This window comes from Equus quagga, chromosome 8, assembly GCF_021613505.1.
Source record: "Equus quagga isolate Etosha38 chromosome 8, UCLA_HA_Equagga_1.0, whole genome shotgun sequence".
In the NCBI taxonomy this organism is placed as follows: Eukaryota; Metazoa; Chordata; class Mammalia; order Perissodactyla; family Equidae; genus Equus; species Equus quagga.
In genome coordinates this window covers 124,711,651-124,723,965 of record NC_060274.1, presented here as the reverse complement: position 1 = coordinate 124,723,965, position 12,315 = coordinate 124,711,651, and the positions used below count along the sequence as shown (strand labels likewise).

At 42.9% G+C, this 12,315-nt stretch overlaps 1 protein-coding gene across 1 annotated transcript in view; it reads right to left on the bottom strand.

Moving 5' to 3' along the window:
* CNTNAP2 (contactin associated protein 2) overlaps nucleotides 1–12,315 on the bottom strand; it is a 1,871,002-nt gene that overhangs the window by 236,799 nt on the left and 1,621,888 nt on the right. Inside the window, exon 16 of the mRNA XM_046668987.1 lies at nucleotides 2,646–2,816. Within this exon, the coding sequence (XP_046524943.1) occupies nucleotides 2,646–2,816 (171 nt within the window). The remainder of the gene's footprint in view (nucleotides 1–2,645; nucleotides 2,817–12,315) is intronic.

The window sequence follows — 12,315 nt, the reverse complement described above, 5'->3', positions numbered from 1 at the left end:
TGTCACATATGCTTTTTTATTTGCGCATTAAGATGTTGATGATTTCTCATTGATTAAGTGTAACTGACTTTCTGTTCTTAGGGTCAAGAATCTTCCACTTCTGACAGAAGGGCACAATGTGGTTAATTAACAGAAATGTTATTCTGGACATCACCACGTAGGTGTGAACTGTGACAAAATTCCTTGAGATACACACAGAGAAATATAATTGGAATTCCTATCAGAAAGAGATCAGAAGGCCTAACATGTTAAAGAGGAAAAAGGTAGAGACAGTTTTAAAAAGTTTGCCTTCAGGAACTGTCTTTCCTGAGCCTCCTCTGGTAGCCAGCCATGGCTGTGAAAACCTTTAAGTTTGCAGAGCGACTAATCAGCCTAAGGGAGAAATGAGCCTGAGAGAATTCTCCATCTCTACCCAGTTCCCCATGAATCCCACAGAGAAGAGTCTCACTAGAAAAATATGACAAGTGGGGCAGCAGCAAGCCTCAGTCATGGCCATTTTTTCTCCACCTTCTTCATGAAAGCATCACTTCTTGTTTATTTCGAAGAAGTTTTTTTTGAAATACAGAAATCTGCCTTTTTCCCCTCATAAGGCTCCATTGAACCCCCATGGAGATGTTACATAATGACGAGCATTTGATATGTCTGCTATTTGGGGGATCTTAAAAAGGTTATTTCCTGGTTAGTAGTTACTAGAAGCTCCAGAGGACTCCTGGCGGGGGGTGGGGGGGGGTCTTAGATTCTCACCTGTGCCTTGAATGTCCCACATTTCTTTACCAAAAGCAAGCTATGTCACAAAACAGGGCTATAATTCACCCTCTGCCACAGAGTTTTCATACTGTGAAAAGACTGGGAAAACTTTGAAAACTTCTCAGAAGACTCTTCATAATCAGAAATAAGGGAAATTCTACTACACAAGTGCTGAGGAGAAACACCTGTTCCTCCTATATCTGTTTCAGCTTCTTTCCAACCGAGGCGTGGGTTTACAAACAAGGACAGGGCAAATCCAAGCAATTTTATAGACACCTATAGAAGTACTCAAATATAGAATTGTCAAAATTTTTTTTTTGCCATATTTCTAAAATATAATCCAACTAACATGGAAGTCAGAAAATAGTTTGATTCAATTAATTTAACTGTGAAAAGTGAAAATCCCTTTTAAATAATTCCAACTCATAATTCAGTAAAGCGAAGATTTCTATTTATTTATTTTTTAATTCGAGGCTAGAATGTCCTCAGTCTCTCTTTCAATCAGATCTGGCTCAGTCTGATCTACAATGAGTATCCTCGGGAAGATGATAATAACAATAACTGCTAGACACTGAAATAAATGCTTTATGAATATCCTCATTCTACTATCATAGCAATTGCCACAAATTAGCATCCTCATTTTACAGATTAAGAAATTGAAAGTCAGAGATTAAGCAATTTACTCAATGACTTGGATTTCAACCTGAGAATGTGAATTTCAAAGTCTGTGCACTTTTTGCTCTACCACTGTCTACCATTTTACAAAAAGAATCCCAAAGGAGTTCAACAGAAAGACAGTTACCTGAGATCCCCCTTTTAAAAGAACACATTGCATAATTATAACTACAAAGGGAGAAAAGTACTCCATCATATATTTTTGGGAAATGGGTTTGGGACCATTCTCAGATCAGACCCAGTAACATAAACACTGAGATAAAGGGCCCAGTCTAGGAGGAAGACTTCTGATGTCGGGAGCAGGAACCAAGATATTGTGGAGGGACATGGGGACACTGATTGGTTTTCCCTCCTGGTTGCTTCTGTCGTCTTGCTGATTCTGTCTTCTTCTGAATAGTCAGGAGAGCCTGGTGTTTGCAAATATTCAGCAAACATGGACGTCTGTGGATTGTAAATTCCTAAAGCCGAACTTATGCCCCGGGCACAAACTGGCCCTGGTAGGATGAAAACTGCACTTCTCAGATCCAGTGAACCCCTACCTCCCACAGATGGCATCCCCCAAACTCCGTGACCTCAGAAGGGTCTTTGGGATCCAAGGCAAGCTGTGCTGAGCTAGGCGGCATCTGCTCTTGCTCTGGTTCTGTTAGTTTCCATATCCTTGGCTAAGTAAAAACAGAACTTAGACCTTTAGAGGGTATGTGGGTGGGGGAGCCTCTTCTGGAGAGCTGCAGACTTGAAGTTTCGTTGAATGACACAAACACTGTTGTCTATGCTGCTTCACTAACTCCTACAGATGTTTATTTTCATTATCCCTATTTGCCTTTGTGTTATTTACCCTACTCTCTTATTCTCTATTCCTGATCACTTTCCACAATGCTCTGTCTACTCTTAACCCTGTCTCCTGGGAAAAAGGAGACACACACACACACACACACAAACTTTAAATATATGTTCTACTTCCATATTATTAGGGCGATATATTCTCTCTCATCTTCCTGGGATAGCATTGCTTGGGAATCTGTATGAGCCTGCTTCCTTGTGAGCACTCTGAGGACAGGGACCCAGGTCTCTCTCAAGTTTGTATATTTGCCTTCTAGCACCATTCTTGAAACAAATGAAACCACTGATGTTCGAATCAAATGAAATTTCATAATCACGGCTAAGTCCAGGTTGAAGTGACAAAGAAGTGACTATTCGTGAGTTGACAAAGAGCTTATACTCACATTTCAGCTCGAGTTTGATGAAATCTGTGTTTCCCAGATTTTCCAGGAACACTCCCCGAGGGATTAATGTTTTGAAGTAGAAGGAAATATCAGCACTGGTTTCCCCTTGGAAAGTAGAGAAGTGCAGGTAGGATGATGGGTTTGGGAAAGAGGCAGCATTCCAATAATTCCCTGCGGAAATTAAAAAAAAACCCACGGTAACTGATCATGGTAGATATCCATTTCTTGAGTTTTAATTAATTTCCATTAGCAATAGCCCTTGTTTCCTTTCATCCTGCTGAACCACATTGCACCAAACCCTTACAAATGTATCTTAGACTTTCCAACAGTTACGTGTGTGTATACATATAAAATATTTTATTAAAGATTGATAGTTGGGGTTCCTACCAAGAGCAGTCCTGGATGGACGCTAGGGAGTAAATGCCAATGGAGGAGAAAATGGAGAGAAGCCCCTGGGGTCACTGTCTTTGGCGGGTGGCGGGTGGCTATCTTGAACTTGTGCAAATGTACCGGCAGCTTTGGTTTGCTGCAGAAAGCACCTGGTCTAGACCTGGAGGGATGGATAGCAATGGGGTCTTTGGTATTCTGCTCTCGCTTCTCATCTACCTTTGCCTTGGAATAAGCAGTGCCTGCTTCCAGTCAGCAGCCACCCAGACTCTGGGTGCGGTGCTGCAGCAATACAACTCGGGGATGCAGAAACCCTGTGCAAGTGAGGAGCTGAGAAAAAGGAGGGATGACTGGGCCAGGCTCGTCATTTCCCCATCCCTCCTGCTCAAACCCCCAGAGGTGAGTTGCTGTAGAACAGGGCTCTCCTCCTCAACCTCTTCCTCTCTGGGCCTCCAGGTGATGCTCTGACCTGTGGGGTGTTTCAGAGGATGGGGAGTGCTGAGCTGAGCCCCCCTAAGGGCTCTCAATCAGCCTCCACCCTGAGCTCATGGAGAAGACGTGGTTGTTCCCGCCCTCCCTCACCCCCACTCCCCATTGCCTGATAGTAGCCAGCGTCCCCAGGAGAAAAGCAGTTCACAGGACAAAATAGAAACACCAAACTGGATGACTCACATCCCATTGGAACAGATGGACCAAGAATTTAACACGAGACCAAGAGCTGACTCTCAACTTCACCTCCAGGGGAGAAATTCCGTTTTTGTCTTTGGTGAGGAACAATGTCCCTGAGCTAACATCTGTGCCAATCTTCCTCTATTTTGTATGTGGGATGCCACCACAGCACGGCTTGATGAGCAGTGTGCAGGTCCATGCCTGGGATCCGAACCTGTGAACCTTGGGCCACCAAAGCAGTGCGTGCAAACTTAACCACGACACCACCGGCTGGTCTGAGAAATTCCTTTTTAATGTTCACATTTCTGAGTACATTTACTGTCACAGCTAAGGACTAAAATACATGGGCGTGCTTTAAAACGGTTACTAAAGCCTTTATCTTTAATACTAAACCTATGTTAAAGTAACCAGATTAGACCCAAGATGGAGTCTCTCATGCTAAGCCAGGCCAGCAAGCCAAAACTTAAAGTTTCTATGCTTGACTCTCCCAGAAGGAAGACGTAGCTCAACCAATCGGCACTGGCCTGCTCAGCACAAGTTTCCTGACCAGCTCCAAAGCCTCCCTTTGCTCCATACGAGGGAAGTAACCCTCTCTAACCAATCAGCAAATGCTCAGTGTAACTTCCTTCTTCCTGCTCACTTGGGCCTATAAAAATCTTGCAGCTTGTACAGCTCTTCGGAGCTGCTTTCTGACTGCTAGACTGGATGCTGCCCAAGGCATGAATAGCCGAAAAAAAGCCTACTAGATCAGTAAATTGTATGCGGAAAATTTTCTTTTAACACCTAAAATATTTGTTCTTTTAAAAACTGATTTTTGTTGTGTTTTTCTTTCAAAGAACACAGCGAATCAACTAAGTCCACTCTATTAGTTTCTGGATACTGTTTTTTCACTTTCTTTTATGCCAATTATACACATATGCAATATTAAGTTCAACTGCTATTCTTAAATAAAATTAACTTTGTGTTGGTACTGCTATACTTAAGCCATAATTCTAGATTAAATATATAATGTTGCTGTATTATGAGATATTGAAATACCTCCTTTTTAAAATTAACGCTATTTGTTTTTGCTCTTAGAGATATCTAGGATATGAGGATATCTAGGTGAGCGAATGGCCATATATAACCAGTAAGTCAGTGTAAAATATGTTTGTGAATTTCTTCATTAAGGTCAAAACAGTGGTGGTGGTGGTGGTGGAATCCACTGTTTAAGGTGTTCCAAAAGTCTTAGTGTAGTTTAAAGTTATTTTTTTAAATTGCAATATCATAGCTTTCAGTAGGAGAAAAATAGACTAGTTTCCTCTTGGGAAGAACAATATTAAATGACATTGGTTAGAATAATACCTGATAAGAAAGAATTGTAACTATCGTTTAAGATGCTATCATCTGAGGGCTGAGTCTCTTCCTGGCTCGAGATCTGCCTTCACATATAAGGAGAAGACTTCAGGCTCTCCTTCACCAGCTGGCTGAAGAGGAAGGTGTTTTGAGATAAAACCTAAGTCAAACTAGAAGTTGCGATACTCTCGCCAACCAGAGTCCTAGGAGCGAATGAAGACAATCCCCTGGGCCAGCAGGATTCAGCTCCTTCTAACTGGGTGAGAGCCCTGTAACAACCTAGGAGACAATAGGATTAAAGTCCCCAGCCAAACTTCAGCCTGAAGCAAAGCAATTCCTTCTCCTTAGGCTGTATCCCCAGGACACGAAAGTAATTACCATTTAGAAATTTCAATCCAATCAAGTGCATTCTGATTTTCTGAGGTGGTGATGTGTTAACAGAAGGGCAGTGGTCTAAATGATTCTAGCAAAAAGAAAGCTCAAGTAAAATATGTCAGTGTTTTTTGAGGTCTAGCATGGGTTATTCAGACAGAAATATCCCCAGAGAAGAGAAGGGCAGTTCAATCAGTTATTCTAGTTTGATGAAATCTCCCAATAGACCACAATCCCATTTGTTCTAATTCTATGCTCACTAAGCAACTTCAATCTAATTTGGTCTCTTGAATGGACATATTCACGGGGAAATTTTGCCTTGTACAAATGGTGGTTAGCAGGCATCCTCTTGGAAATGCTGGATTATCACATGATATATTTGGAGTTGTCACTTGTGGGCTGCCCCAAATCTCTGGATGAATTGACAAAGTTCCGATTCTTGACCCAACAGTGAGGACTCTACTCTGGACCTGATCGGTGGTGTCAGAGTCCAGGTATCTACTCAGGAGGTGCTGAAGCAGAGCCATGGAGGCACAACAGAGGAGATTCTATTATTTTTTAACAGTCATCCTTAAAAATGTCTATTTTAGTTATACTTTATAATGTACATCATATCTGACTACAGTCGTACATGGATGGAATTTAGAGGTAAACATGCTTTTTGGGCTATGGGCCTAAAGGCTTCAATGAGCAGGGAACACAATAAGAAAGTTTCGATGCTGCTGCTTCAGACCGTGAAGAACTTCTATGAGGCCTGTTCTGATGAGTCTGTTGCCCAATTTCTGGGATTTTGGTTGTAACAAAATAACATGAATGCTTTTCCCAGTGTTCATTGCGCTTCATGATGCAAGGAGTGTAGCGCATTATTACTGCTTGTTTACATTGCTCCCTACTGACCGGAAGCTCCTTGAAAGCTGGGAGAAAACCAGTTCATCTCTGTAACCTTTGGCCCCAGAGCATAGTTAGTACTCAATAAATAATTATTAAGTCACTGGGTAAGTGAATAGCCTGCCCCTCTCAGTTGTACCCAATTCCACTCCATATGCAAAGTCCTCATGGGACAAAACCTACTTTATAGTAACTGGGGTATTGAAGATACTAAATAAATATAAATAAAGGCTAATGTTTTAGTACCTACTGATAACTGGATGCTGCTTCCACTAGCACACCATCATTTTCCTTATCCATGACCTAATTTCTATTATTCCCTATAGACCTCATTGAAAAATGTAAGACTGATGGTCTCATAGCCTTAAGGTTATTGAAATAGCTGCAATTTGCTATCAAGGTCAGTGCCATGGAGGGTGAAGTGACATTGGAGGAGAATACCAAGTTGGAAATAAGAGACTCACTGAATGGCAAGCGCTGGTGCTGCAGCAGGCGGCAGGGACCGCCAGTGTGGCCAGGCAGAAGGGGGCAAGGTTGGAAACTGAGAAGGAAAGTGTGAAGCAGAACAGAAATAAATATCTGAGACTGGAGGGCCCACTCATCAATAACAGAATAATGAGACAGGTGAAAAGGGGCTGGGGCCCCAGCCAAGGGCCAGGGCAGCCATAGTCAAAGGCTAGGCCAAACTGGGTGACGTTGAAGGCACTGCAAGGTTGAAAACGAGTTGTTCGTGTGGGAAGCTTTTTAAATACTCTCTGGGCAAGGCCTGGGCTCTTCTTAGGCTGCAAGAGGAACCAGGGAGGTACCTCCAGCCAGTGCAGGAGAGCAGGGCTGGGGCAGCAAAGCCGGCCTTGCTGACAGTCATCATTACTTCACACCTCAGTGATTCAGGAGCAGAAAACGCAGTATCACATACTCATCCAGATTCCTTAACAGCCGTTTACTTTAATCTCGTGAACGATTATTTGGTATGGGATTCTGACTTCAAAATGTCTAAGGATATTTTCTAACGGGAAGTAATTAATTTTAAGTCTAATTTTAATTTCTAACAAAGTATTATACATTCTAAAAAGAGTTTTAAAAGTCAAGTGGTGCTAGAAGGGATACAGCAAGAATGCAATTCCCTGCTTCCCCCTCCCCATGCCAAACCCAACTTCTTAGCGACAACTCCTTCTACACTTTTAACTTTTGCTTATATCCCTGTATTTCTAAAATATACTTATGTAGATTATTTATGAATTTATGCATTTTAGAGAGTCTCTATTTACTTTTCTGAATGCAATTATAATGATTTTCCCATGGAGTTTTAAAGGCATTCCCCCACTATCTTCAAGCTCTCAGCGTTGCTATTGAGAAAGCTAATGCTTTCTGATGACTGCATCTCGTATGCACCTGTTGGGGTTCAGGACACGCTACCCCAAAGCACGATACCTTGGGATATTGAAAATTTCAAGCTGAAGGAATCTCCAAGGATGAGCAACACGAGAAGACTGAGAAGAACAGGCCTGCTAGGGTGGCCCTTCTTTGCTTCATTTAGTGTGTGATCTTTGTCCTATCATCTCCTTCCATGACTTTCCACTCTTCATCAAACAGAGCACAAAAACACTCAAGTTTAACCGTTTCTTCATGTCTTCATTTCCTCATGAAGGCTCTCATGTCATCTAAAACTTATATTACATAAATTCATATGCTTTTCTCCTGTGACTCTGTCAGTCTAAGTTTTAGATCCAGCCAGGGGTCCTAAGAAGATTGAGGGAAACTTTTTCTCCTACATAACTTATATTTTTTTCTCTCTGGAGACTCCCAGGATCTTTTCTTTAATTCCCGTAGCTGAAACTTCATACGATTGCCTTTGTGTAGATCTTTGCCCCACATCAGGTCTGGAACTTGAATAATTTCTCCAATTCCCCTTTCTTAAACATCTGCTAGTTTTAGATTTATCTTTACTTCTTTTGTTCCTTTGCCTTCCTAATTTTGATCTTTTTTCTTTGTGTTCTACTTCCTTGGATAATCCTTCAGCTTTATTTTCAACACCACTATTGTGGGGTTTTTTTTTTTTTGAGGAAGATTAGCCCTGAGCTAAAATCTACTGCCAATCCTCCTCTTTTTTGCTGAGGAAGACTGGCCCTGAGCTAATATCCATGCCCATCTTCCTCTACTTTCTATGTGGGATGCTGCCTCAGCATGGCTTGACAAGCATTGTATAGGTCCGCAGGTGGGATCTGAACTGGCAAACCCCAGGTCTCCGAAGCAGAACGTGCAAACTTAACTGCTGTGCCACTGAGCCAGCCCCATTGCTATTGTGTTTTTCTTTCAGCAATCATTTTTAATTTCCAAGTATTATTTCTTGTTCTCTGATGGTTCTCTTTTGTATGGCACTCAGTTATAGGGTTTTTTAAATGTAATATCTTCTCTTATGTGAGAATATTAATTTATTTTTGAAGGTTTTCTGCATTGTCTCTGTTTCTCCTGAGATTCCCCTTGTACCCCACTGTTACTTTGGGGCTCCTTTCATGAGGTCTCTAACACTACCTTAAATGGTCAGTGAGTCTTGCCTATCCATTCACACTGAACAATGAAGTACTGGAAAGCTGACTGGACTTTCTGACTGGACTCTCTGTGGATCTGGGAGTGGTGATGGATTTGTTGATTTTTAGTCTCTACCACAATGTGGAGAGCTCCCTATCTCATTGAAGGGCCCCCAAATGTCAGTATCTGTGACGTTTTTGGTCACAGATCATTCAATTTCTTGAGAGAAGGCTCCTCCAATTTCCTCATGAGGAGCATATGTGTGGCGGTCAGTGTTCTGGGAGCTGAGGGGAAGGAGGCTGACGGGTTCACATTCATGCAGATTACCATGTCTACATTCTGTCTTAACAAAGGAGTTTCACCTCGATTTTCTTTGGTGCCTAGTGTCTGGAGCATAACCCTCTCGCCTCCTGCTTGGGCGGAATAGGACAGACACTGGCAGGGTTGGAGCAAGCGAACTAGGGATCTAACTGATGTTTCCACAGACTTCCAACCAGCCCTGCTGTGAGCCTCTCTCACCCTCATCCGGCCTTCTCATGACGCCAATTCCCAAACCTCTTGGAGCTCCACAGTTTGCTTCTCATCTGCCTGTCAACAGTCTGGGCTTACAGATTTTCTCGTACCATTAGTAAGGAAGCAACTGGACATGTGATATGCTGAAGTTCCCTCTGTGATGGTGGCGGTAGCAAGAGCAGGGAGCAGGGAGCAGGTGGAGAAGGGAGGATGGTAGGGATAACAGGAAGCGAACTCACGGGGCTGCTCTGGCCAGTCTGTCACTTGGAGAAGCTGCTGAGCACTGGTCCACGTGCAGGCTCCGGAATCAGACAATCTGGCTCCATCACCCACACCCACTGAGTGACTTTGGACACATTCCTTGATCTTCCTAAATCTCAATTTCTTCATTTGCGCAGTAGAATAACAATGAGACTTCTTTCAAGGGTATTGAGAATCACAGGAGATAATCCACGAAATGCATTTAGCAGAGTGCTGAGCGCAAAATAAACATTCAGCACATCTTATTAATCACTGCTAAACTGATGGCGTTGGTATCATGTACAGTCACTGTCCAAGGGCTTGGCCAACAAGTGGGGGAGGATGCGAAAGGGCTTCTCTTTCTTAACCCGGTAAACAGCAAGTCAATAAACCCTGAGGCTTTTCTCCTGAGCCCACTTTAGGACAGGGGTGAATTCCTAAGGGGGAAGGAGCAAACCTCCCCCAGCTAGACTGAGAGTGAGAGCTAACCTTACAGTTCTAACATCTCCAGCCAGTTGGCTCCTCGCAGACTCATATCCACGTTTGCCCTTTTGTCCATTTCTTCTCTTCTCTCATTTCTCTGCTCCCTGCTCACTGGCATTCAAAACTGTCTGCTACCTGTTTCTTCATCTCCTTACTGACTTTTAAAAAACAATTTCCATTCAAGACACACAAATGAGAGTTATCCTTAAGCCCTGGTAATATAATATATGGTTTTGTAGGGTAGCTATTGTAGGGGAGGAAGACATTTCCTCTTCCCAAATGGGGGTTCGTCTGGCTGGAGAACGAATTAAATTCACATGAGACAGAATAGCAAGAGAAAATTAAACAAAGCTTTATGAGGAACCATGGCCTGGGGCCTTTCTTCCCGAAGGAAGAGAGGGCACCGACGAAATGGGGTGCACATAGTGGTTATATAGCCCCAAACAGGGTGTTTCACATGTGATTGAAATGTCCCTCCCACAATAGTCACAAGATTGCCCTGTCGGCACAGCACTTGATGGACACAGCAGGTAGTGGTCTGCTGTCTCGGTGGGCGTAGCAGGTGGCAAGTCTATTGTTTGGAGCTGGGCAGTCACAGGTGAGCGCAGCAATCAGTTCCTAGCCTAAGGAAAGATGCATAAACCTTAAGAAATGCCAACGTTTGGAGGGGGAGGGAAGCCAGTTACAGGAGGTTCCAGACTAGCACAATAAAATGCAGATTTAAGTCCTTGCCTTTGGTATTGATTAAGAGTTTTTAGAGAGAAGGTCATCTCCTTTCTTCTTCCTGGTACAGAGAGGGAGGCACGTTTTACAGATAGAGATTTACCTTACAAATGTAAATGTGTCCTAACAAAGGGCAAGTTCCATTCCTCAGAGCCTCCTTCCCTGTCCCAGTTTATCAAAAGCAATCAGCCTCAAATAATCCTGATGCCAAAGAGACATATCTTGGGGTGGCCAATTCCAGGTCCCCACCATTAAATAAAAAACTGATGAAAGGAAGAATGACTGAGCAACTAAGAAAGCAGAACTACCCAAACACTATAAACAATTTCATTTGAACAAAGGTATACCAGAGACACCTCCAGAGCACCCTTTCTCCCTCCTCAGGGGACTCAAGTAACTAGGAAAAGGTGAAGTGGCAGCGGCTGGAAGAGTTGGCATCCGGCTGACGTGGAGGAGATTGTGTGTGGGCTCTCTTGGCTGCGGTTCAGTGAGCTGTGTGGCTGCTGGTGTGGTCCAGACACCAATGGGCTTGTCCATCCTCTGCCAGATCCAGCAATTTCCTCAGAGCCACCAAACAGCCCAGCACTGGGACCACACTGAGAAGCCTATCTATAGCTTCTGCTTAGATGGCAAGCACTTTCCAATGTAAATACTAGCTTTGAGGAGACTAATTACTCTGAAAATTTTTAGTGACCTGAAGGTTAGAAATTTGAGTATTCTTTGAGTTGTGTAATGAGCCTTCTATTGTTTACTACGGGCTGAGTGCTATTTACAACAATAAACCAGATGGCTTCATTTGCATGCAGATTTGAGTCTATTTGTAGAGGTACCCTTATGGGTAGAAAAAAATTACTTCCTTAATTAAACCATTTTGTACATTCAGGAAAGGTAAGAGTAGCTTTGTTCAGCTCTCAGCCTCATTTTCCAGGGCAAGCTAAACTGACAATGAAGGGCTGCCCATTAAAATGCTGCTCTTGAGTCAGCTCTTCTCTCTGCAGTGTTTCATCCTCTCCAGCAAGCCTTCCCCCCTGCTACAACCCAAAGGGGCAATATTATAAACTTGTGGGAGGAGTCAACAATAGAAATTTTTCACCCTGCGTCTCTCTGTGATTTGGTTCCTTTGGGAAAGAATGGGGATAGGGTTCCACAGAGAACAAGAAGGTGATGGTGAAACCCCGAAGGTCATGGTGCTTGGGTGCTTCCTGCACTGCTGTGAGCTCACTAATAGCCAGATTACAGGAGGATATGATAAAACTGGCTTGTTCCGAATTAGTCGTGGAAACTCACATGTTGAATCTGCTAATGCTGCGTTTAAACATAGTGGTACTTAAGAGGTAATTTTATTTTATTTTGAATGCTTGAAGCAGTTGTGTATACTTGGATATTTGGAGATGGGCACGTCTAAGTTTTCTCATAAAGCTCTTCAGGGTCTCCACGTTAGATCCCTAAATTTCCTTAAACCTTCCTTATTGGGGCTATTAGCTATGCCTAATTAGTTATTCTAGTCATCCTAAGTATATTGGGGTTCAAA